The sequence below is a fragment of the Apteryx mantelli genome, chromosome 6 (genome assembly GCF_036417845.1).
Source record: "Apteryx mantelli isolate bAptMan1 chromosome 6, bAptMan1.hap1, whole genome shotgun sequence".
NCBI classification, from domain to species: Eukaryota; Metazoa; Chordata; class Aves; order Apterygiformes; family Apterygidae; genus Apteryx; species Apteryx mantelli.
The window spans coordinates 28,870,899-28,898,382 of record NC_089983.1 but is presented as its reverse complement, the minus strand read 5'-3'; the positions used below and the strand labels follow the sequence as shown (position 1 = coordinate 28,898,382).

General features: G+C 37.4%; 1 protein-coding gene across 2 annotated transcripts in view; it reads right to left on the bottom strand.

The window, feature by feature from the left end:
• Positions 1-3,952: 3,952 nt before the first annotated feature.
• Positions 3,953-27,484, bottom strand: part of STK39 (serine/threonine kinase 39) — a 103,267-nt gene continuing 79,735 nt past the window's right edge. Inside the window, exons 14-17 of one of the 2 annotated variants that reach the window (XM_067299104.1) lie at positions 25,112-25,164; positions 23,106-23,174; positions 9,878-9,942; positions 3,953-5,432 (exon numbers count right to left, since the gene is read on the bottom strand). In XM_067299104.1, the coding sequence (XP_067155205.1) occupies positions 5,358-5,432; positions 9,878-9,942; positions 23,106-23,174; positions 25,112-25,164 (262 nt within the window). In that variant the 3' untranslated portion in view covers positions 3,953-5,357. Of the gene's footprint in view, positions 5,433-9,877; positions 9,943-10,001; positions 10,197-10,970; positions 11,021-23,105; positions 23,175-25,111; positions 25,165-27,484 lie in introns of those variants that run through there. The other variant, XM_067299105.1, reaches the window with a different exon arrangement.

Sequence of the window (27,484 nt, the reverse complement as noted above, 5' to 3'; positions counted from 1 at the left end):
ACAATAAGTACAGTCTTTCAAATTCACATTTGAAATTAGATGGCAAAATATTCATGTCCTGAGAAAGACAAGATTGCCTCCCTATTGGTTTATGCAGTGAAAATTAAATTAAATATTTCTGCTTCTGTCCATACACTCTAAACCCCTGTAATTGTTCACTGATCCACCACTGCCCATATTTGGAACATTACTGAGAAGCAAAGAACTTCACAACTACCAAGTTTAGTTCAACATCTCAGATTACAGTGACTATGCAAGCAGCTTGACAAGCACCAATCTAGCAATCATAAAGCAGCTATAAAACCACATTTTTATGTGCACTGTAATGTTAGGCTTATTCATAGTGAGAAAATGAATAACTAAAATGTCACAATGCTCAACTATTATGTCTAGATATTTAATCAGTTGGGCCATTGTGTAATAAAATGCAAGTAAAACAGACTTTGTTAGAGTTTTCATGGTTTGAGTAAATCCAGCTGCTCCATCAGCTCATTAGCAGAGCATGCACAGGGAACTTGAAGATGTAGGCTCCTGCTGCTTTCCCAACTTCTCATTTTAAGGTAATTAGCATTCTTAGTGCATGTACACGCATGACTACATTGCAAGAGGGTGGAAAAGCTGCCCACCTGATGCAGTGAAAACACCCAGAACAATTGACTGAATGAAGTTATATTGCAATTGATCTAGAGGAAACAGTATCAACTGTTACTCATTATCAACAAGGTCTCATATTTTCTGCTGCTTTGAAAAACACTAGAGGGGCAGTAAAAAAGCATTCTCTGCTCCCTGCTAAACAAAATCAGCATTTTCAATGCACTCAATTAGCAGTGTTTTAGATCTGTGTCAGACTCATCATCATAGCTAATTGATTTCAGGCACAGGCCAATCTCACCAACATCATTACGCAGAGGTAGGTGGTGAAAAGGAAAACAAATCTCTGATTAAGAAAAGCATGAGGGGGAGGCATGCCATTTACAAGCTGCGCTCTGTGTTCTCCCTCACAGGAAAACAGCAGTGTTCAAAAACATTCTGAAGCAGCACTGTGTGATCAGATTTTATAGGGATGCTTTGGAAGCCCCAGAATTGGTGATTTTACATTACATAAAGCTGAGAAGGCACACACTCATCTCTATCTCAAGAGGGAATGTGGAAGATTCTGTGGTGTTTCCTGACTGACATCCCCCCATTCCAGCCCCAATCCCAAGCATAAAGCAGAAGTGTGTTCTGAGACAGACAGCTCTTTAACAGGAAATAATGGTAACGTTTGGGATAATTATTTTTGCTTTCTAGAAATACTACCACATCTAACTAGTTGCATTACAGCTTGAATGCAATTCTCTGGACATGCTGGTGGGATGTGTTGCATTGAGCTCAGCACTTGTCAGAGGAAAGAGACATGACCTCTTACTATTTTCTTAGCATGGAAAGTATATATTGCTAGAAAGTGGAAGGTAGCTTTCTTGGCCCAATGCCCACGCTGGAATCTCAGGAGATAGAAGGCTGGAAATGTCACTTCTCTCCCATTCCTTTACACACACACAGACCAGTTTTTCTCCAGACCTGGTTTTATGCGATGTTGTATATTTATATTAAACCTTTTTAATACTTTGAAAATAATGATCAGCTACAGAAGTTTATTTCCCCTCATCTTTCAGCTTTCATCCCAGTCCACAATGTACAGCTACTTTCAACACACTCAAGCAGAATGCAGTAAGAGGTCTAGCTCCACAGACATTGAAAGTCATCAGCCCATACAGCCTGCAAATGCCCAGTTGCAAGCAGTGGCATATAACCATTGCTGCAGAAATTTTGGAACTGATTAAGCCCTGTTTTCCTGGCCTCAGAAACAGCTGTGTAGTAGCTCACCTGCTCCAGTTTCATCCAGTTAATTAAGACACCTCTTTCTTTAAAAGAAACCAGGTGATCCATCCACCAAAAGACACAATGTGTTGTTCAGGGACACCTTTATAACAGATACACCACAACTGCTTTGGAGCAATTCATGTCATACAAATGAGAAAGTGTATCCACCTCCTAAATACTGTTCGTGTAAACATGATCAACTGAATAGTGCTGGTTTTCTCTTTTCCCTTGTTATTCAACAGAGAATATGAATATGATATTAAAGAAGCAAACTCCTGCTAGATTTGGTGTCTATTTCTCCTTTTACTTATCACTTACACACTACTTTCTTTCGCAGCTTACTGTATATTTTTATCTTTTCATCATCCGTAGGTATAAAGTTGGGAGCAGAATCTACTTTATGAACTTTGTATTAAAAGGTTATAAAGCTTCAACTACACCTTTTCTCTCAGGCCATTTTTCTTCTGAACTCATTTTGCTCACATAGGATTTATTCCTAACATCTTAGTAGCAGCAGAAAAACAGGGTTAAAAAAAAAAACAAAAAAAACACAGCACCAACACAACTGTGATAAAGAACACTGCTGCATGAATTTGCTGTCTCACTGAACCAAGGAAAACCAGAGAAGCATATCCATATTTCTGCATCAAACTGGAAGTGAGCAGCAACTGTTACAGTTACACTTTGGTATAATACTGTTGACTGCTTCAATTAAAATTTAGGTTCTTTGTTATCTAGACATTCATGTGGCCCCAACCAATGTGGCATATGAGCACTTTTGGCAGCAGCAATTTGTATCCCAACACCTTTTCCCCTTTCATAGGGCAGCTGTCTAGTGAGCAGAACATAGTATTCATTAAATTAGATATTCTCACTTCTTTTATAGACCTGTGAAAACAACAAGCTTCCCTGAATGTCCATTTCTTTACCTGAAAAAGAAGGCTAACTAGCTACCTATTTTGCAGATAGATTATTTAATACAGGTGCAACACTTTGAGAAGCATACTTTGGTGTATGTACCAAAAAAATAAGCCCACAGCAATGCCTTGAACCTAACTCTTTTGGTCCTGTTTAGTAACCAAACCAGTCACAGCATAACCTATAATTGATAATCACAGGTTAGAAGATATATATTAGAAGATACAGGTTTACAGTACCTTTTTATCTACTCTTATTTCAGTACAGAAATTGCTAACACATAATTAATCCTGCCAAATTGCAACCTTCTCCCCAAATCAGACATGCACACAGCAGCCCCTTTTCTTATTTGAAATAACCAAGGCCAACGACCCCCTGCCCAGCCTGATGATAACCCAGGTGTCACAGCCTTCGCTTCAAGATACATCTAAGTTTAAGGCTGCCAGTAATACGCTGCCTGGCTCCTCCAACTGACCCCTGCTGGGCCTGCAGCAACATACGGACCAGCTAGTCCAAGTACAACATTAAGCAAAGAAACAGGGCAGGAAGACAGCACACTGTTATAGGGCACCAAGGTAAGTCACTCTTCGTAAATAAGAGATATAAAGTAGGTATCAGTAACCCCACGTTCACCTCGCGGCTCAGGAACGGCACACTTACAAGCTTCGCTTCTACTCTTCAGCCGGACTAGGGCCACAGGGAGTCCCGGAGCGCGGCGCCCGGCTGGGCTGGGCCGGGCCGGGCCGGGCCGCCAAGGGCGGGGCGGGGGCTCCGCGCGATGACCCCGAGGGCACCAACGGCATCCCGGAGAGCCGTTAGGGCCCTGAGGAGCCACGGCCCCGCCCTGCCCTGCTCCCGCCGCAAACCGGCGACCGTCAGGAGTGAAAGGCTGGGCGCAGGATAATTTCTTAAAGTACAAACACCTCATGGGAGTCTTAAAAACGGCTTCTACAAAGCACTGGAGAGCGAGTGGTAAAGAACGGTCCTCTCCTGTGAGCCGGCAAACAGCATTTTCTCTCCTCTCTGAACTCCAAAGAATTAGGTCCTTTTAGCTGGTGCCATTTTTAATAAACTAAACAAAGGCAGCACACATTTATAACATCCCTCTGCCACGCAACAGCTGGAACACACACAGAACATGGAAACTCAGAATACAAATCTGTTTGTGCAATACACTTTTATTTTTTAATTTTTTTTATGTTTGCAGTCATCTTGGAATAATCATCATGTAAACAATAGAATGGAATGAAATTACATTGAGTTGTATGCAAATGGCTCTAGAACACCTCAACAATTATGACAAGGCATTATAAATAACTTCTCTTAATAATATATATTTGCCATTTTCAGTACATTAAAGAGCTGCCCTTTATCTAGGATTAGCTAAGTAGTTGTTTAAATTGTAACGTCCAAGGAACATGTCTCCAAATTTGAAAATCTTTCTAAAGTTTGCTAGCTCCATAACACCTACGTCACAGGTTAAGCATAAGACTACTTGGGTCCGAAGTTTTTCTTTGTAACAGAGTTTAACTTGATCATTGCACAAAGCCCTATTATTTTCACTCCACCTTGGTATTTTGCAGAATTTCAAGTAAAGCTTCAGTTCTGTTCTTCAAGTTTTATCACCAGTATGAAATCAATTTAGATCACTTCAGGATAAGTCAAATCAGAGATGGGCACAGTAAGCAGTCTACCTTAAAGACAACATTTTATAGTAGTTCTAGCTCATAGAGTCCCCAACAAAGCATAGTTTACCTCAAACTTCTCTAACATCTTTGCTACTGTATATCCCCTCCTTATTCTGATAGCTATATATATAGTCCCATATATATGGTACTTCTAGAAAATGGAGATTATTCTAGATTTAAGCAGCCTCAGGCACATTCTTAAAAACATTAATGTCTGCAAGGCACCTCCCACACCCTTGACAATCAGTTTGTGGATTGGTTTTTAGACACACAACCAACAAGAGCTTGCTAACGCCTAAATAACTAATTTCAAAAAAACTATAAGTTATCAAATATATCAAAGATACACCTGAAACTTTTTTAAATAATGGGAGATTAACTGCAAATAGCACATAATCAAGTCAAATAATTTTCTTTTAACTAGGATGTGTAATGCATAAATATATGAAAAATAAAATTCACAGTCAGTTTTAAAACTAGAATTCAAGTTTGGCTAATAATTAACTTTTATAATTATGTTAATTTCTAAATACAACAGAACAGAGTCAGTATTATCAACCACAAGTACAGGTAAAATAGTATCACTCAAAGTTTATGAAAGAAGAAGTAAGCTTGATAGAAAATTCCTTTTGTAACCAATAAATACAGCCACCTGAGTGCATTTCCACAGGCTTCTCACTTAGGGGGAATCCAAATCAACTGCTAAGAGACATTTAGTAGCATTTTGAATGTTAGCAGCAGCGGTGTAGCTGTGGGCTTTGCTTGTTCTGACTTTGTGAATTGCTAGAGAATGAAGCAGAACTCAGTGTGTGGTGCTTTAGTTTTCCTTTGCATCTAAGCTGGCCCCTGCGCAATCTCACAATTCAGCTCAGGGTCAAGGGACAGACATCAGCTGACACTTAACTGAGCAAACCCAATCAGCTTCACTTCATCAGGAATCTCAGAGCCTTCACAGCCAGAGGCCTGCAAGTACAAACAGAAACATTTAGTATATCACATTAAAAAGGAGGATTTGACAGCCAGGCTATAAATTTTCCCCCTATTGCCTAGTTAGCAAACAGTTTAGCTGAAGGAAAACTTTTAGACTGCTTGGTGAATTTTCTAGCAGTGGCAGCCAGCTGCATCTTTCATTTTAGAAAAATCTTTTAATCAGTGTTAAAAAACTATACAAAGAAATACTGAGAAATGAACACTGACAAATAAAATATTCTTTGCAGCTATCCCAAAAGGTCACTTAAAGAACAAAGATCCTTTAAAGCCCCAAACTTTCCAGACTTGAGCCAAATTTGCTTTTTCATGTGACCATGCTGTTTTCACTTGTGAAGAGTGACTAACCTAACGTACAGATTCTGGCTTTTACCATTGTGCAGACACTAAATGTCTGCAAAGACTCGTAATTTCAACTCTCAAGTCTGTTGAGAATAGCAATCCACAGAATTTTTGAGATTGAAGCGGTCTGTAAAGAGTAAACAATAATATTTGCAAAAAGATGCCTTCTTTTTGACAGTACCATCTAGTATTTCATATTGTATAGCTGAAATTCTTTACTAAAATCTGGTGCAGTACAAACTGGCACAACAGGTTCATTTGTCACATATAACAGTAAGAATATAAAAACACCTTGCTTAGGACTGAACTGTTGCTCTAGGTCTGCTTTAACAAATGCAGCCTCCGTAGGCAAAATATTTTAATAGTTAGTTTCTTAAGTACAAGATGTTTCCGTAGCTCAGAAGTAATTTTATGCATTCTTCACCTCTGTGGTGCATAAATCAAAGTAGTAAGTTAGATGAATAGTGGGTAATGGAAAATTACTTATGAAGGGCACCTTCAGACTCTCTTTGGCATATCCCCCAAGAAACTCTTACAACAATTGGCTCACCCTATAATATGCTCTTGATCCTTTTATGCCTTTGTTGCAATTGAAATCCTGAGTATAAGTTCATACGTGTATACGCAGTATCAGAAAAAGATCTCTTAGATCATGCACGCAAAATTTACACAGTGACATTTGCTATTGTTTTTTCATGAACAAAAATAAGCTTATTTGCTACTTGTAGAAGCATTACAGGAGGCTACTTCTGCTTCAAGTTTACTTTTACCGCACACAGAGAACAAGTCCTCTGTTCAGAGCAGAGTAGGTCTTATTCCACTGAAGCAGCAAGCTAAACATCTGAAACCATCACCATTTGTTACTATTAAGATATTTCAATGGTTATTGGATTGGGAATTTACTAAATAAATGGAGTTTGAATTTTGCACTTAAAACACCATGATAAAAAAGCTATTACTGTTAACATCATTCTGCACTCTATCTAGCTATCAGTCCCCCCCTCAAAGCCATGCTAAGTAACATATCTAGATCAGTCTAGATTTTTTAAATGCCTTCCTTATCAACTAATATTGTCTAATATTTAATGCACCCTGGAACCTATTACCTTGTATTTTGTGCTTACCATAACTACAGCTACTATATACAAACTGCAGCAAACAAGAAAAGCTCTTAGTATTTGCAATTTGCTGTTTAGGGAATGAATGCATCCTTTCATTAATTTTTTTGCCATTTTTTTCAGACTTACGAAAAAAATTTTCTTAAAATACAAATTATACTGCACAATATTTCTGTGTTTCCTCAACTATTACCAAGATTACTTGTGTATTAAAACAACCTCCTTCCCAAAATGTGGATACCTGGATACTGCAGGTAAGTCATAATTCTGTGTTAGCCAAGACAACTAAAGGAGGTTTAATACTATATATATTCTATAGTATGACATCATAATAAGATCAAAGATGCACTGTTAAAAAATGTGCAAGAGGGATATCAAACCTTAAAGACACATGCATTCAAACATGAGCAGAAGCAATCTGCAAGCAGTGAGAAACTGAACAGATTTACTGCCCAGAAATAATAGTAAATAATCCTAGATTAAAGAATGCTTTTCAACTGAATTCTCTGAATGGATACAAGATTAGCTACATGTAGACTTCGAATCCCCATGAAATGTGTTTTAATGAGGTTGCATACAAGCGCTCTCAAATTCAGTGAGAGCTTGCTAAGAGGTGACGAAAACTCAGGAGGGCGAATAGAAGAATAACAGGTTGTCCTAGGAAACAATTCATTTAGCAACTCTATTACATAATATAGGAGCAGGCAGAATAGAATATACATTAAATTAATCCAAGGATAAGAATAAATTAGGATACTTCTCATGATTATGTATGTTCTTTTCACAGAAATTAGGGAGCTAATGCAGGAAACCTAGGTTAAAAGCATCAGGAAGAAACTTGGGTTAAAAATTAACCTCAACAAATGTTACCTAACAAAAAACTTGGGGAGACAAGAAGACTATCCAAAATACTCAAAACAATGGATTCATTCCAGTAGCCAACGGAACTTACCTCAGGAAGAGATAAAGACATAGATTTAGGATTATCTGTTAATTCTGATAATGATAAAATTTAATTTAAAAACAACAGTAACTACTTAGGGTGTTATTCAATACAGCTATTTCTAAATAACCAGGGTCCCTACTTGTATAGCTAAATTCTGTGTTTGATGCACACATAAGATTACACGGATGTGATACTGCGCTTCCTCCATCCAAACCTAATGCATAGAATTTAATACTGTAGGCAGAAAGGCTTTACTGAATAGGCTAGGATTATAACACTGCTTACTCACTGGCATCTGAAATATCATGCGACATTGTCTGCACCCTAACATTTAAGCAATAAACCCAATCACAGAAAAACCCAAACCCAGATTTTCAAGTGGGTGCTTACAAAGCAGACAAACATTAACTGGATACTATGGGATACTGATTTTTTAACTTCTACAGAGTCTCTGGAGTATCTATGTATCTTAGTGCTCTTGGTGAAGTGTCATCGACTATACAATAAAGCTAAGTAAGATGTTTAGACAGCAGGAATATAAATCAGCCACAAAAAAAAAAGTTCCAGCCTTTAAGCGATATTTAGATAGTAACTGCCACAGAAATAAAATAGTTTGTGGAGTTACATGTACTTGTTCCCCCATCTCACCACCTTCCCAAAAGAAATGTGTAAACCCTAGTGATTTTACTGGACTGTAGAGGAAAAATGAGTCCAATTGATTTAGTCAGTTAAAAACATTCACATCTATATTTAAAAAGTGACATATGAAAAGCAATCCTGAATTAATACATGATCATCAACTAGGTCACTTACTCTCTAAAAATGCCTCTCTACAGGCCATCCATTCATATACAGCTAAGTCATTTTCAGCTAGGGGTGCTGAAAGCTAAGTGGTAACAGTTTAATATTTACATAGCTAATCATTCAATAGCTTTAGGTATGTACATTTTTCAACTTAATTTCAGCAAGAAATAAAAACAAACACAGCACGTTGATTCTGAAGTAAATCTTTGCAATGTAAATTCCATTAAGACATTGGGGAAAAAAAACACACACAAAAAAAACCTGTTCACAATGAGGGTAGTAAAATACTAGAACAGGTTGCCCAGAAAAATCTTCATCCTTCAATATTCAAAGCTCAGCTAGGGAAGGCCCTGAGAAACCTGATCCAACATCAAACCTGGCCCTGCTTTGAGCACGAGGCAGAGTCAGACAACCTCCAGAAGCCCATATCAAAGTAAATTATCTCATGATTCCTTTCAAGAGCTTCTGGATAACTAAAAATGCAACCTACTACTACTTTGCAGTATAAATCTAAAAGGCCAGCTTCCACGGCTCTCTCCCAGAATAAACCAGTGGTGTATTTGGTCCAGAGACTAAAATCAGTCCTGTGAGCGCTAAAATAATGAAGTTGTCTTTTCTACAAACTTCTGTCTTGCAACTGATGAACTTGGGTGTCAGTCACAGTTCAAAAATTCTGAGAACGTCTCATAGATGGTTAACACACTCCCTGTTCATTTCTCTGACTAATATGTAAGATCACGTGCAAACTTTCTCTAAGAATTATCTCTCTCTTCCCTCCCCCCAAACCCTAGAAGTTTCATTAAATTTCACATGTACTTAATTATTTTCAACAACTTTGATCGCTGGGTGATATCATGCAACAGATTAAAAAATATATTAGAGAAGTAGGGAGAGAATGGGAAACAGCATGATCATACAGATGCTTTTAGCCTCAGGGAATCAGAGGAGATACTGTTACAGACAGAAAGCTTTGTTCAAGCATTACAAGCTCAAATCTTCAAGAAGAGGGGTTTCTTGTGATGTTTTTCAGCTGATGTGGAGAAGGCAAGGAACAGTTTTCCAGTTTCTGCCAGATGGTTTGCATACCATAATTGAATTATTTTAAAAAGATTTAGCAGGCTGTTTTTCAGTGCCTAACTTTAGTAAGAGAACATTTCTGTTTCTGAGGCTGTATTTACTCTATTACCCATTACTTAGGAGCTTTTACTCACCAACTTAAAAGTCAATGTTTTCAAGGCCTTAGGATCATCTACTATCTTCTGTAAGTTAGCAGCAACTGTAAAACAAAGTATGAAAAAAATATGATTCATAGAAAATTACATGCAACATGGCTTCAAGTCTCAGATTCAGGTTGGATTATCTAATTAATTTCACACACATACATATCTGTAAAATACCACTTGAATCATTTAATTGCTCTCTAGCTGTAGTCTGAAACTCAGAGGGCAGGGGGGCTGCCATAATGCTGCCTCTTCCCTTTTGCTGGCATTGATACTTTATGAATATGTGAACTGGTTCAGGAAGATCTGCCTGAAAACCAAATGACAGAAAAAATATAACTGTTAGTTTTCAGCCTAGTCTATTCCCTAAACTGGCTCATTCTGTAACAATCACACAAATGCAAGCGCAATAAAAACAGGCAGAAACACATAACTAAGGATAAGCAGAACCATGGCCGTCGTGCTTTATATTGCAGTTCTGCTATAACCAGAGCCACTGTCAGTATGAGTTTCTAGAAGAAGGCTGAGCTCACTGCCTCCCTCTTTATCTTCTGTCTTTTCTGGCTGCATGTTTGTGCTTCTGCCCCTTTTTTGGGCTGGCAAGAGTACCAACACAAAGACTCAGTGATTATCACAGCTCACTGAACCAGCAGAAAAATCAGCAAAAATAGAAAAGTGATGCGACAGGAGCTAAAAGTTGATCTTCAAACTACTCTCTCAGTAAGTGTGACTGGATTTGTGATATAACTGTAATAAACAGTTTAACTAAATCTGCAGAGCCACAATGTCCAGAGAAGTAAGCTGTATACTATCAGCAGAAGTGACAGCAAGGGAATTATTTGTTCCTTAAAAACAGAGCAGGGAAGAAAATAAGAAGCCCCTTTTCTGTGAAGGCATCTAACTCACATTTTTAATTGGTCTATTTTTTTTATAACATTGCTACCATTAATCTTGAGCAACAAATTCGGCTGCTTTCAGGCCCCATTAGTTTTCTAAATCTGCTCCACAGCTTTGCACAGTACAAGATCCAGACCTGACTAATTCAGGTTGAATCATTAAGAGCCTCTGTTCAAAGCTGACTTACGAGCACAAGATGTCATCAACAGCATGAGATAGACTCCACACCTTGCAGAGCTGTTGAGGCAAGAGTTGTTAAAAGAAACAAACAGGTATTAAGTAGCAGAGATTTCTTAGTATACTGAATAGATAAGTACCATACAACAGAGAAACAAGAAGCCAGATGCTCTCCATAAATACTTTCCACGGGCTTCTTAAGGTGGAAGATACACAGCAACAAACTGATTTGCATGTTGAATGTCCTATTGTTAGAAGCATAATCAAAGCAGACACCAAACTTATTTCCTTCACTGGTTCTAACATCTCTCTGATACAATTTTCACTCTAGATTAGTGTGCCTGGCCCTATATGACTCACTGCGAATAGCACAATGGAATCTGGTCTCACATGGGGAAGAACAGTGGTTTGGCTTGGCAGTTTGGCCAACCTCACCTCTACCATTGTTAAATGCACACCAAAATTTTGGGGGTCTCATTTTCCCTACACCATTGAAATAGCACTGAGTATTGTTTCTACACCTGTAACAAATTTGACTGGGGATGAAAGGGTATTTGAAACTAAAAACAAAATTTAAAAAACAAGCATGAGATAAATTTTGTAAAGAAAACTTTTTGCAAAGCAAGAAACTAGCCTTCACAGTTTAATGAATTCAACTACAGGCATTACACTAAGAAGTCTTTCCCTTTTTAAAGCTGCATTATGAATAATCTCCTTTATTTTAGTCATTACAAACCGTTTGTATTTTAATCACACAATTCATTTCCACAATCAACAAATCAATTTTGTTGCAATACCTCCTACCTGGCAAAATACATGCAAATATAGGTAATACTTTTCATTACAGTAATACATAGAACCATATACATACGCAAAAAAAGAGTGTTCAGTCTCATATCTCCTGAAGCCAAGACAGAGTTGCTTCAAATTTGTATGTCTTAGATCATGTGCTCAAGAACATTTCTGGCTTATTCAAACCCCCATAAAGCATTTCTTAAAAAAATGAAAGAACTAATCCAGCTAGAGTTAGTTGGCTTCACTGAAAGAGAAGCACAGTGCTACAAAACTAGACAAGTAGCTGGACCCTAAATCCAAAGATTCCCAACTTCAACTATTTTCAAATGCTATGAAAAGATGAGCTTCGAATGTATGCTCTTCTTCGAGAGGGGCAACCTTTCACTTCAGGCCAGCCGTAGGACAGCTACAGCAAGCCAGCGCTCTGCGTGGCGATCTCGCCTGAATGTAAGAACTTCTGCCTGCCCCTAGGACAAAGCTACTGTTCCTGCGCTTGCTGCCTGTCATCAGTAAGGGCTGTAATGAACTGTCACACTGTGGAAGGCAGCACTGAGCTCGTCACTAGTAGCACCAAAATCTTAAAACCCTAACCCCTTCTTGCTGATTCTTCACCAAGAACATAAGAAATTCAAGTTTTCAAAGCAAAAATAGCAAAAGACAAGCTAGCAGTTAATGTAAATAGTTAATCCTATTTACTTTTTTATGTAACATTGTAACAGAAAGGAATGACTTTTTAAACAGATACAATTCTTAATGAAAACTGCTTTTTCAAAGAACAGTGCTCGTTTAAAGGCTGTAGGGGGCACAGTTTATTTGTTCACCTGTCTTTACTTTTAATATGAACACAAGCCAAAAACTTTTACGTATAAATTTACTAGAGAAAGCAACACTGGAGAAATATCTGAAGCAACCATAAGAAATAATGCTTTATTTTTGCTTCCCTGATGGGCTACAACTAGAGTGGGATACATTTAATCAAACAGAGGATTAGGATTTAAGGGAATAATGCCAGGTGTTTTGAGACACTACTTTTGAAAATAAAAAAGCAGTCCTGCTAAGATTGCATAATATTAGAATACAAGTTGACATTAAAATAGGCACATCTCCAGAAGGAATCACCTATAATTTCCTAGAGAGATACCTTTTCAATTCCAGTTACACACATTCAGCATTGTTCACATAAAAATAGCATTTCACACCAGTAACTTCTGGTAGTCTGAGATGTTTGAATTTTCTGCCCTTTACAGAATGACAATAAAAATGAGCTGGCCAGAATAATGTCATTAATCTTGTTCTGTCAAGCCATGATGAATGCAAATCCTCCAAAAAGCACCTTTTTTATGCAGTATTCAAAAATGTAAGTAATTAACATCAACTAAGAAAGAAGTGTGCACACAACTACCTAGCAAAAACATATAGTCCTGTTGGTATCTTGAGGCTTTTTCTAAATCCTTGATTTTGTTTCGCTTATCTTTATTTAGACTGCAAGGCCAACAATTAGAGCCAACTGTCCAAAGCTGGATACCTAAGTCTGTATTTAGGGAGACTATTTAAAATATAGTTGATTTTTTACGGGTAATGAGATCATCACTACCCTCTTTACCTTAGCAAGAGCTGAAAGTTCTGGGTACAGTAAGTATGCAGGTGCAGAAAGACATGCCCAATGCTAAGTATCAGTTTGAAGAGTTTGATTCAACTGATAACTGCAATCTTTTGGGGCCTGATATTAATAGCTAGGAAAAAAAGCAGTCACTGAAGAACTGCAAGTGTCCACAGTGTCTCTAGTTTATTTATTTTCCTTCAGAAATAAAGCTTGCAGCTCAGGCAGCAGAAACCATCCAAGCAGTTGAAAATCAATCCTGACAGCCAGCATGCAGTGACTTCCAATTATTTCTCCAGAAGGCTTGGAATCCCATCTTAACTACAGTAAAGATATCCTCAGAATTACAAAAATGCAAAGTAGAACAACATACTCTAAAGCGGAACACTCAAACCTACTTTGAATGTAATTAAATTAAGCCATCTGCTGCATTTGATATAACTGACCTACCACTCTTACATATATACTTCTAAAAATTCAGGACCAGTACTAAAGTGTACACAATTTGGACCGTTAAGTATGCAAAGCCTCCTGAACCTAGAAGTTCATTTTAGAGATTTGCTCGGAACCTAGTAAACGATGTTCTTATATATGGACTTTTGTGACACCCTTACCCACAGTTGCTGCTACTGTTCATCCCATTCAGAATTACTGACTGCATTAGACAAGGAGAAAAAAATTACTAGCAAGTGGTACTTCTGTTAGTTAGGCTTTCCTGATAAACATCTCCCCCAGCTACTGAATTTAGACTCTCTAACCCTCCTAGTATAGTTATACACAAAGTTGTAACTTTCTTTACATATGAAAAATGACTCTAAAGTTTCTAAATGCAAAGGATCCGAACCACATCTGCATGCACTGCCAAAAACCAAAAGGAAAAGGGAGGAAAATAACCAGCCTTCTCTCATGACCTTTCCCTTCCCCAATCTCCCAACAATTTTTTCTATTACAAGTCAGTAAACAAAGTCAATTTAATGCAGCTAATGCTTCCCTTAATCAAGTGAAAAAGAGTTTCACCTTAGGAGTTTCCAGAGAGAATAGCGGCACTGAGGAGGTAGGGATCATTCTCTCCACTGATACTTTAAGCTACTTGGAAAAATGGGGAATGTTGTAAAATATGCCTGTGCATTCTGCTTAACGTGATGCGTAAGGTAAGTATACTACAGTTTCTATTCACAGAGCTGTTTTCTTTGTACTCTGAAGTCAGGTGTTGGATAAATTGTACCTTTGAAATTCATAGTAGATCAGTTCATCTGCAAGCAGCACTAATTGACAATTTGAAAATTCTGTTGATGATTCACCGTTTCCTCAGGACCTGGAGATACTAGACTCAACCTTACTTTGCAAAGTGTGTTCTCAAGATGTTACAGCCATGCTACTATAGAAGTCAGAGAAAAAACATGAACAAGAAGGTAACTGGAAGAAAAAAAAAATCAAGTGGTGAGGAAAAAACGTTGCCAGCAACAACCTCAAGGAAATGAGTGTACTTCAAATCATGTCTGGGGGGAAAAACCCTCTTCAAACTTAAGCAGCCGTTTAGCACAATAGACTTTTTGTTGTTTGCAACAATAAATGAGGTGCTGTTTAGCTTTCTTCAAAAGGTTTCTGAAGGACAGATAATCAACCTATGTACTACAAATCATACCGATTCTTTTGCAGGTTTTGCTCAGTGACAAATGGTGGTGCCACTCTGTCAAAATAAGTGTTTGCACCTGCAGAACATGCAATAGGACAAAAGGTCAAAACCAGCATATAAATATACACAACACAGGCTGCTAATTGCAAATATAATAAGAAAAACAAAAGAACATTGCTCGAGTCATCTATAATACTTATTTATTTATTTAGAGTATACTATAAATCAGTCTTCACCCTCTGACAATTTTGGCTGACCACATCAGTTACAATTTTTAAATAAGCAATTAATACAAGTTGAGGTAGCAGAATAAAAAGGGCCATCTTCAAGATCACAAAAAATGCAACTGAGTAACTGTACTTTGGTCGGTCTGTCAAATAGATGTTTTGCTCCTCTAATATGACAAGACTCTGCCTTGTTATTTAAAATTCTCAATGCAGCATGAAATTTAACCCTAATGGCTTCTGAATAGGGAAAACTTCTGGAAAAGTTAAAATTAATGAGACAGTAAATAAAGCTATATGAAGTACAGCAGAACTATTTTTACTACAATGCCAACCCAGCCAACTGAGCCAGAGCCATCTGGCGTAAACACAGACACAAGCAGAATCTAAAGTTTGAGATGATATTTCTGTGGCCCTCTCCAAAGAATAATGATTCCTGTGCTTTTCCATTTTCAAAAGAATGGATGGAGAACTTCTGACAATATGCTTAGGTTCAACAGTTTGGAAAGCTATTCTATTTTGTAGCCCTGAAATTCAGATGTAGGGGAAGGGGAAAACACTATTCCAGCACAAAATTTACTTTTAATAAGTGAGAAGTGAGATCACATTATGCAGTCCAAAACCTAGTCTGTAAGAAATAACCACCTTCAACAGCTCCCTGCTTCATCCAATTGCATTTATATTAGGCAGACCAAACTCAAAGCAGCACAGATCTTTTGGCTTTCCTACTGATTGTTTCAAATATACTTTTTCCCCCACTCTAGGCACTTATTTTGCCATTTTCATCTAATAGGTGGATTTCTACATAATTAACTGCCTTGGGAATCTGCTGATTTCAGAATTAATGCTGTTTCCTCCTTATGGGTCTCAGGGAAGCAGGATGCCTGAGTGAGATAGAATACTTTTCAATGGAATTATGACTCCTGAAAATTCAACTGCTGGCACAACTTTCCTCCAAAGGGCTGAATTCATTAGGGACACTCTTGAGGCAATTTCATATATTGCAAGAGGTTCATTGCCATATATACATTCATTTGTATTTCACACTGCACAGTGATTTTCATGCATTTGCAAGATCATAACAAGCTCAAAACGAAGTTTTAAAACCTGGATAGCACTGGATTATACTTTATTATGCAAGCAATCATAGCAATCAAACTTTATAAATTTTGGTAGCAATCCCTCCAGATCTCTAACTTTCTTATTATTAGCTAATATTATCTAGTAACTCCCAAACTGTCTGTATAAAATATTAAAAGGCATTTCAAAGAGAGGTCAAAAAGGTCTTATAAATGCACAGAGCAACTCCATTAGTTCATCCATTCAGGATGCTAGTCAGAAAATCCCTTTTGTTTATGCTGCTTGAGAATTGTAGCAAGGGAATTATTAAAGCATTTTGAGATCTGTGGCAACTCACTAAGAAGTGTGCATTGCTATAGGACTGGAAGGAGCTAGACATGGTTCTTATAAGAAAGAAATAAAAGAAACAGTTCAGCTGCAAGCCTGGCTTCTCTTCTGAGGAAGCTATTGGATAGTGATAAGGGAGAAACATTAAAAACACTTAGAGATGTATTATTTATGAAGAGGCCATCATTAGGAATTTATCAAAGAAAGATTAAGGCTCACAAATTTGTCTGAATTCTCAAAGTACACTGCTGAATCGGTAGATATAGATAAAGACAGTGGAAATGATTTATCTCCATTTCAACATTTGATACTTTAATAACCAACAGCTTGATTTGCAGCCTCACAATCAGAAAACAGCTTAAAGAGAACAGCACTCTCATCCACAGAACACCAGAGGGCTGAGGAAGTTCTAGCTTGAAAGGAACAGTGGGAGACTGAAAAGGTCAACTACAGCACTCTTATAAATGGGACTAAGATTTCACAGTGCTATGCAATTTGCACAGCTTAAAGTGATTATTTAATGAGACTAGTGCCCTGCGGTTCAAATGGGTTCTGAGGCCCCGTATTCTAGATACGGTACAAACCCAGGAACGCATGTTCCTTCACGTGTGTATAAAGTATGAGGCACAAAGAAGAATTGTACCAAATAACACCATCCCCACCCTCCATAAGCATGGCCCAACATATAACAGCAGTAAAGAAAGGACATAAGCAAGATTTCAGATTATATGCACAGAGTATACATTGGTGCAGGTTGTTCTAGCCCAAATGAAGGGAGAGGAGCAAAAAAAAGAGAGACCTCAGTGCCTTAGCAACTACCCAGCTATGCTGTGTTATTCAGGACATATACCCCTGACTGACCTCTGCAAACAAAATGGAGAGAACAGAACTTCTCCTCAGCTTGCTGGAGTACTTTTAAGATTTATTCACATGGTTTTACAAACCTTCTCCCAAGACTCTATGAAAGCAAATGTGGTGAAGAACAGTTACAGCACTGAGCATTGGTTTTATATGCAAATCAGCATAAATGCATTGTATTTTATACCAAACTGCTAACCACAACTGGCTAGGCAGTTTCCAAAAAGAGAAAAACATCCTGAAAAGCTTATAACCCATCGTTCTTCATTTCCCAGCGTAAAGTAATTCAAGGTCCCCAACAAATGAAACTCACCACCAGGAACTGGTATTCTCGTTCAACTCCTGGTAATAGCGTACCACCCCAAATAAGGGGTAAGAGACTCTTGGAAAGAATATCATAAAACTCTTAACAGAAATGTGAAGCAGAGGGTCTTCTTTGTTCATCTCCCCCTCCTCTTTTTATTCCCTTCCGCAAGGTACTATAGTACATAAGAGTGCAACATATGAAAGAGAAAAGACTGTTTGGAAACTTGCACAAAATGGGAAGTTTGAGTGCCCAGGTTACCCAGCGAAGGGTACCTGCCACAATGCACAAACCTGTCACTCCAGTGGTTCAAATGTGGCCAGTGGTGGCACAGCGACAGCATTGACGAAGGTGCATCACTTTCATTCCTGAGCTAGCTCAGGCAAACCTACATCACAGCCCACTGCACAGAGAAAACATCCTCAGAGATTCAGCTAAACACAAAGTATTAGTTCTAAAAAGCAGAAGCCATCATTATACTTTCTTACATGGACAGCTGAGCCCATGGCTAACCAACATAAGATGATGACTTTTGCCTTCAACGGTCTCAGATACTAGTGCTTATTTGCTGTTTAGGATGAAAAGAACATACATAAAGGTTAAAAAGAGCCCCAACAAAAAATGAAAACCCAGCTCTAGTTCTTTATCACAAAAGTAACATTCTGCTTCCCAGTTAACATATTGGAGATCAGAATAAAAATGATCTGGTTACTGCTTCTCATAAATCTGTTAAAAAAAACCCAAACAACTACAGCTTTGTAACTCCTATATTTTCTAGAAAGTATTAGCTGCTTGGTATTGAGGGAAGCCAAGGACCAGAAGCTGACAGAGTGTACATCTGAACATACTCATCACTGTGGACTCCAAGGCTAAATCTGAATTTGGTCTCATTTAGAGACCCTGCCAATAAATGCTAAGAAATGGCAAGATACAAATTAATAATTTGTGCCAGTGTTATGTAGTAAAAAGCAACTTGCACAGCAGGGTTTGGATTGCTTACTCAGTTCTGACAAAAAGAAAGCCCTGAAATATTTATCCTTGCTCAAACTGCAAAAATCTAGAGTTTATGGAATAGTAGTGGACCTCAAAGTTCTTCAAAATAATATCTAATAATATGGGGTATTAATAGGTACCCCAGGGGTCACAGACAAAAACTGGAAAACTGAAGACTGAATTAAAGAAATATGCCAGACTTAATTTTTCTTTAGGTAGCTTATCGGAAAATTCCCACTCAATGGAAAGTGTATTTTGTGAAGCAGGAGCACTGTATCAAAATGAGAGATAAGGCTTTTAGTGCAGAAATGGTAACTACTGCAATTGCACATTATTAGCATCAACCCCCCAAATCTTCAATTATTTAGTATGCATACCTGATCCCAAGGTGATGTATTACATTCTACCTTGTCTGAGCAAAAAATATCGACAGGAATTGTGATAACTGTTTTTATTGATTAAATTAAAATATTAATGTAACTGGCAAATAGTACTTTTTCCCAGAAACTTATGAAAAAATAGAAGGTTGGAATTCTAGATTGATTCCTCCCCTCGCCCCCTCCCAGTGCGTGTGAAAAATACATTGAGGCAAACCACCTCACATTTAAAAGAAAGTGTTATTAAGTTGAACATATTTGGCTACTGAAGTGCTTATGTATTTCAGACATTGATTCTGCATGTATTTGATGGGGTAGAAGATATCTGCTGGGAGTTTAAACAAGGAAGGATTCAAGGGGGTGAGGGAGGAGTATATACAGACTTCAGAAATTCCCCTTTACTTTGAGAAGAGCATTTTGATGATATTGAGCATTCTAAACCTGAAAGCGTAATCTCAAATGAACATTTAAAATAAAAATTTAGACCTGCTGTCTAACACTGCTAATAGGAATATTCAACAAGCCTGAGACATTACAGTACATTGTACACATAAATTATCTATATGAAAGAAAGAGTCAGAGTACAAGGCTGAAAAAAACATTTGCTGGTGACTGAATGGAGAAAGCAAGTGCTAGCTTTTAGACAAAGGTTTTGACACCAAATCCCTTCAATTTGATAATCATCAAGATATTGAAGACAGCTCCACAAATACCTTCATCATGCTGGATTAGAGTTGAAATGTAGGTCCATGCAGAAATATAGCCAGGGCACATTCTGCTACGCATATTATCACTTGGGTAATCTCATCTCCCTATCAGATGCTCACAACTCCTCCTGTCCTGAATTCTGCTATGAATTATATATATAGTTCTGACAAAACTATTAAGAAGATGAAATACCAGTCAGGCTACTTCAATACTTTATATTTGAAACAGGAAAAAGATATTCAGAAAAGACCCCCTGATGTGCAGGAGTTAGGTTCTAAACAGACTATGGCTAGTTTGAAGTACATGGATAAACCCTTACTTTAACTAACTAACCACTGGCAAGAAGTGAATGCCAAGGAAACAAGTAAGAGTAACTAAATTACTATTCAAAGAGAAACATTACTTACTTTGCTGTCTGAATCAAATGCATAGCTTCCATTTTTTGTACTACAAAGACCTCAAACCTATAACTTAGCCCTATGAGGGGAGGGAACACACCTCCAGCACAAGTTTATAATCTACCATATCAGGCAAAAGCCAAATTAATCTCACAGATAAACAGGTGGATTTATTTCTCATTTACACAGATAACTAGAAACTGGTCCACTGCATGCTGAAATAAAGTAACATTACTCAAAAACAACTGCCAATTGCATTTTTTTCTTAGAATAATTAAAGATTATGATTTACCTGATAATGGCTGTAAGATAAGCACATTTACTGTGATACATAAATACATATATATGGTGTACAGATTAATTTGTTTACTTTGAGAATTTCTTATGTCATGTATTTATCGTTCTGCCACAACAGCCATTACAGGAGCAGTGATTATTCACTTAACACAGTATTCTTTTTTCACCTTGTACCTCTAGTTTCCATCACGCTGAAAATTCAATAAGGTGGAAACTCACACGAAACAGGCCCGTTTCACACATTATACTTTCTCAAGTGTACATTTTATGTACTGCGCACAAAGCTAAAATAGGCAGATTTTTTTCCTTCTTTGAAGGAGCAATTAGATGCAAAGCTTGATTACCTAAGGGTGTATCTCAAACGTCCAGAACTCCCTACAGCCTAGTCATTATGAGTCACCCTTCAGTGTGTTAGCTCTAAATGAGCCAGATGTGTTGAAATATTTAAGTCCTTAGTTAGCCCTTGGGGATTTTATAGATACTCTATCTGTAATTCATGTGCATCACTTGCTAAAGAGATATGGAGTTATATGCTCAAATTGAAGGCACAGGAGTTGCTACAAAATGCCTTAAAATACAGTAAGGTTTTGGTTAGAAGTGTAGGTTTCCTCTCTGGGTAATATATTAAAACCTAAACACAGAACATTTAATCATTTAGATATTTGGTTATTAGAAAGTTGATGGGTACATCTAGCTTTAGAATGTTATAAAAATGTGATAGATATATTATTAACTAAAAATTCAGTTACTTTGTTCAATTTGAACAACAGCCACAAGAAAAAAGGCCAAAACTTCCAGCAAACTCCCCCAAAGATTACTAAAATCAGCATATCTCAAAGCATTACTGATATTAAATGACAAACCTGTGCTGCTTTAGGCTTTCAAACAGTGGTGCTGTCCAGGTCATGTACCCTTAGCAACATTACTGCTCTTCGTTAGGCCATAAATTAATGCAATATATTTTCTACTCATGCAGCACAATCACATTTTCTGATTACAGTAAGGTGATAAATGGGAATTAGCTGAACAAAAAGCATCACTTCATTCAGCTGAGAAGATGATCAATCTAACAAAACAGCAAAGGCACAGCAAAAACAAGGGAAGCAAAAGGATATTCACTGAGTAACTGTGGTATTTTTGTATGATTTGGATTATCAGTGTCATTATGAGTTAAGATGCTGTTACAGAGAGACAGTACACTATCAAACTGGGCTTCTGTTTTTCAACTTTTGATTGAAGTATGAAAGTGTAATCACCAAGATCAGCTACAAATGAATCCACCCAAGATTCTGAAAGAAAATTCTAACTTTCGATATCCTTCAAAGACCTGCAGACAGAAAATTTCTATATATTAATTCTTTATAAAAAAGAAATTAGAAGTTTCATCGCCACAGGATACCTAAAAAAAGCATCTTCAACAGTGTGGTAATGACATTTTTCATACTGGCTGTTTAAATGGCAACAAACTGAGGCCAGCTGTCCCCTCTCCCCTGAGCCCTTATCGTAACAATGCAATAGAACTGCATTTAAGAGGAGAGTAACTGCTAGCCTGTACCATCTGCTAACCTTCCCTAAATACCTTTTCATTAGAAGCTAAAACAAAAGCATAGGTAAGACTATTGCTTCTTACATCAGTTAGAGTCAACCAAACATACAAAAGCAAAAAGTATTGGGTTCTCTCTGAAACCTGTTAGCTAGCTTAAGAATACACTGAAAATGTTATTTAGATAACCTTCCAGGCAAGTGGTATGAACTTGTAGAACACTCTACATATCATTGAAGAGTTTCGCAACGATATCTGAACCAAATGATATGAACTTCTTGGACAGAAACACAAAAATTGATCCATTCCTTGATTCAGTTCTCACACTTTTAACGTCTACTAACCCCCCCCACCTCTGATTTTTGGTAACTGTATTTCCACATATCTGTCTTGAACAACCAGAAAAAAGGGGGAACTGCAGGCAATGGAGCACTTCCAAATGAATCACCATTGCCTGGCATTAAATTTCATTAAAAAAAAAAAAAAAAAAAATCAAAAAAAATCACTGAACACAGAATAGAAAAATAGAGAGGCATCTTTCTTTTCAGCAGTCATTAAACATTCTGATTACCCTTTTCTGCTAGGAATGATATCTCTACAATTTTCTGGCTTGATTCTACTCCTATGAAGTCAATGGGGTACTTACTAACTTCATTGGGAGCAGAGCTGCCAAAGCATACTTTGAAAAGTAAAAACCTCCAAATCAGTTTACTGTTAAATAGAAAAAATTAAGATAGTACAAAAACAATCAATCATTGAACTGTAAACAATCCTGCAGGAGATCTATATTATATCATCTCCCTCAAACCACTAAAGAGGTCTGACTTCCAAAGACAGTCCTTGGACTGATATCAAAATTGGCTTGTTGATTGTACTACTCATACATGAAAACAAAATTAGGACAAAAAGGATTTTATAGAAAGCAGAGTTAGAGAATACATTTTCCACATCCATTTAACACAGACTTGCCGCAAGAGCATAATTGCAAACAAAAATTTAATTTACCTATAACTACATCATGGCCATCAACCAGGCCTGCAGAGAACAGCTCCTGAGAAACGCCATCTGCTGTGTCTGTCCAAAAGGTGAAAGGAATAAGTATAAGAGCCCACAAAAACAACAAAAAGCATCAATCATCCAATGCAATTTAACAGAAATATATTTGAGTTCCAGAACACCCATGGAGACAGGCTTGAATTCAAAATTATCTTTCATTAGGAGAAAAAAAAAAGTACCACAATTTTCCAAGGTAATTATCTTATCAGCCTCTGCACAGCAAAACACATGAGGAGATGACTTGATTCATTACAAACCCCAAACAGACCATTCCTGGACACTAGCACTTCTCCTCTGTTATCTAATGAGGTACTCCCGCTCAGTTTACAACTTTAATATCTTTACAACCACGAAAATAAACTTTGTTGTGGTATTGCTTTCTCTCTCTTGCAAGAGAGTCAGTCTTTCTTGCTCTCCTCATTGTCCTGTTTATCTAGAGACAGGGAAGTGCTGTAATAGGTTTTCTTGTCTGTTATTCCTGGGTCAGGGGAGTTACATGAACAGTAATTACTTTCTTTGAGCTTTAGGTTCAAAAGGATAGGAGACTCAGAGCTATGGGATGGACATCAATTGCTGTATCTGAGTAGGTTAATTCCAAAGACCCTGTGCCTAGTATTTGCTTCTGGCTAAAGACTTTGTAAGGCTTGGAGGCAAGAAACAGGAAACGGCAGGAACAAGCCTAAATTCCATTAAAGTCTCACCTGACCATGGCCTCACCGCCAAGCGTCTGCATGGAGGGCATGCTTGGAGACACTTAAACAGTTGCTTCACTTTTGAAGAAACACAAAGGGGAAGAACAATATACCTGACCTAGCTGCGATTTCTGAAGAGCTCTGAAGAGTAGAGCCATAGCCTTCTCCTGGCTACCTCTGGGACTGACTACCAGGAACACAGCATCCTGGTGTTTACTATGCAGAATTCTCTATTTTTGACCAAATAAGAATTCTTGCACGGCTCACAAAACTGCTTACAGAGTATTTAAGTAATTCTTTTGAAAAGTGACTAAAGCAGGATGCTCTGTGGCCAGTTAAATGCAAGATATTTTTGGTAGTTATTCCCCATTTCCAAAATCAATGAGACATGCAGGTAGACAACAGAGAATATATCCACACACAGAACCACTGCACATGAAAGATGTTACGATTTACAGGAAAAGAGACACCTTTGCCAACCTCGACTCATTTTTAGGCAGAAGCTCTTTGAGGGCTAGTCTAAATATAGTAAATATTGACTTCTGTGAAATAGGAAATGTGGTTATAGTTCCAATGATTGCTATGTAACAAAGATGATGCTTTCTTACTAAACAAATCCTCCTCCTGTGCATTTTATCCAAATAATACCTGCTTTTTTTTTTTTTGAAATAAAACTAAGTTTTATGACTTCTTAGAAGTCAGCACTAGTAAACCAATACAGTTCTACAAACATGCAATAGAGTCCTAAGTTTCAATGACAGAATTTATTTCTGGTGATGATTCATAAGCTAGAAATGCAACCCATCTTCCACTTAAAAACAGCATTTGAAAAATGGTGCACACTACATACTTGTGAACAGAACTTATTCTGTTATAGAGGGCAAAGCAATTCAGATATAACCACCGACGCTACATACACCTTTATGGCTATTATGTTCCATTTTCTATGACATTTTCCAAATGTGAAAATGTACATTCTATAGCCATAAACATCACTATTCAAGATCTTATATACTGTATAGAATATTTGAGTAAAAAGTAGAACTGATAAAGATAAAATCTTCTAATACATACTGTACATTATGGCCACTAGCCACTAGAATTTATATACATCTGCTGTTCTTGTTTGAGTTAAGTACAATATAAAGCTCTGCATAGTAGGAAATACTTTAGAGCTGTAATTTATATTAACCACAGCAGTAACCAATTGCTGAAATATCTTTTTGAGCAATAAGAGAATAATTTCAAATAAAGCAGCCTTACCTCTGCCTGGAGTAAACTCAAACCGTATGTCATTAAGTTCTTTTCTGGAGTTCCTGAAAAACATTCAGGGTATACATTAAAATGTAATGAGCTTATTCAAACTAAGTATATTCATCTTTATAAAGAAATTGCTTTTAAATATATAAGGAATACTTTATGGTTTAATGTTCCAATATTGCCCCAACTGGAGGATACGTACATAAAGATATAAAAAAGGGTAAAAGCCCAGGGAATTTAAATTCTGCCCATATCAGATCACAATGTATTTTGTGAGATTTCTCACCTATGACTAATAGTGACATAATTCCTTTTTACAGATTAAGCTTTTACTCTTAAAACTGTAGCCCTCACATACATGAAAATTACAAACACTAATATTGTTCTGAGGAACCAATCTCTTTTTCAATGTTAAGTTTTCAGTATGTTCCATGAACAAAGTTCTTCTGGAATCTCAACTAGCAATGAACAAAAAGAAAACAGATAAAAGGAGAAAAAAAGCCAGCAAATCTCTGATGTATGGGTTTTCTCCTTTAAAAATCAGACTGGACCATCACAAGACAGTGGAAGACTAGTTCTTGGTTCTTTCTTTTTTTTTTTTTAATATAATATGAAATTACCTTTTACAAATATCGTGATTAGTACAAAAAGCCACAAATGAAAATAATTCTTTGGAAATACTGTAAAGAGGAAAGCACAACTGTTCCCTCAGCAAGGACATATCTTTCTGCCCAAAGGGCAGTGAATCATGCAGTAAGTTTACAGTCCAATTATATATGTTTGCTTCTCCCTTTAAAAGAAAGGTATGACTCTTGCCTATATCTTATGTGCAACTTAAACACAGGGTTGGGGGGGTGAACAGTAGTCACAGATTATGTCTGGGTAACTCAGTAAAGTTTAATACACACATGCACATATACACTCCCTAAAAAGTGGTAGTAAAAAAATTTCAATACCATTTTACCCACTGCAGCAGCAATATTGTCTGCATGCTGTCATGCTATATCAGAGATATGCATTCTCCTTTAGATGCTATAGCCTCTTTTCTAAATGCAACTACAAAAAACCACAGCAATCTTGTCTCATGAGGTATGATAGCTTGCTACTTAACACTTCTAGTAAGTATGATGTTTGTATTGAGTATCCTATTAGACAACAAAAGTATGCAGGGACATATAGATAGAACTACACAACAAAATGTGGGTCAAGGTTGTACTTAAAGTTGTAAATAGTATTAGCCCTGTCCAGCTCACCTATTCTAATCATGGCAACATGCAACCCCAAGCAGACCTCACACCATCCGCACGGGGAAATGGAATACAGAGAACCTGCAATCCGACTTACCAGCCTGGGTCACAAGAGAAAAAGAGGTTGCCCATTAAATAGTATCAAAGCTCACATGCTTACAGACCAGCCCCAAAGCCTAACCACTTTACCCATTTGGGCAAGGCAGAGAGCACTTTCTTCCCTATCCTTATGCCTTCTCCCAAGCAGAAGATCAGAACAGGCAGCAACTTGCACAGGCTTCAGAAGATATTTGTTGAAAAGGGGCACTGAATGGTCAGCTTAAGCCTAGTCAGAAAATGGGCAAGTTTGAAGCAGGAAATAAATTTTGGTTACAACAGTCACTTATGTATGATAGCCAGACCACTACTGATATTTCAACACCAAGTCAGGCAGGTCAACAATTGTTGCAAATCCCCTCTTTGATATTGTGTGGAAAGACCCCCCAGTTATTTTGACACACACAAACACACCCTATTTATATATAGCAGACTGGCCAGATTCCTTGTATTTCTCACTTAATCTTAATGACTGCCAGTTCCATGTTAATCCTTTATGTTTAATAATAAAACCACATGCACTGCATAGTGTATTTTAAAGTTAGCATAAGACAAAACAGAAGAAATAAGTCTCATTTTCTTGTGATAACTGTTCAATTCCTACATCCAGAGAATACATAAAGCACTGGCAACCACCACTTCTCTGTAACGTGAACTTTGTCTAACTTGAAAAATATTCTCCCCAAGCATCCAGACTGAAGAAACTCCACTGCGTGTTCATAGCAGCATTTTGGGGGGACTAATGGAGAAGGTAAGTTTAAGCTTAAAAACACTCAGGTAACTTATAGGATAAAACAAAGTCTGATAAATATTTTCCTTTTCAGCCCCAGAAGACACTGCCATATTGCTGTACTAGTTCAACATAGCCAGTCTGAATGCTACACATAACCCCTTTTTCTCCAGGAGTAAAAAAATATTCACTTGGACTTAAAGTTCCCTGTCTGAGATCAAATGTAAACAGAGAGGTTCTCCTACCCATGAATTAAACAGAAGAGTATGAAAGACAAGGTTTCTGGTTTTCTGAAGGTTTCTG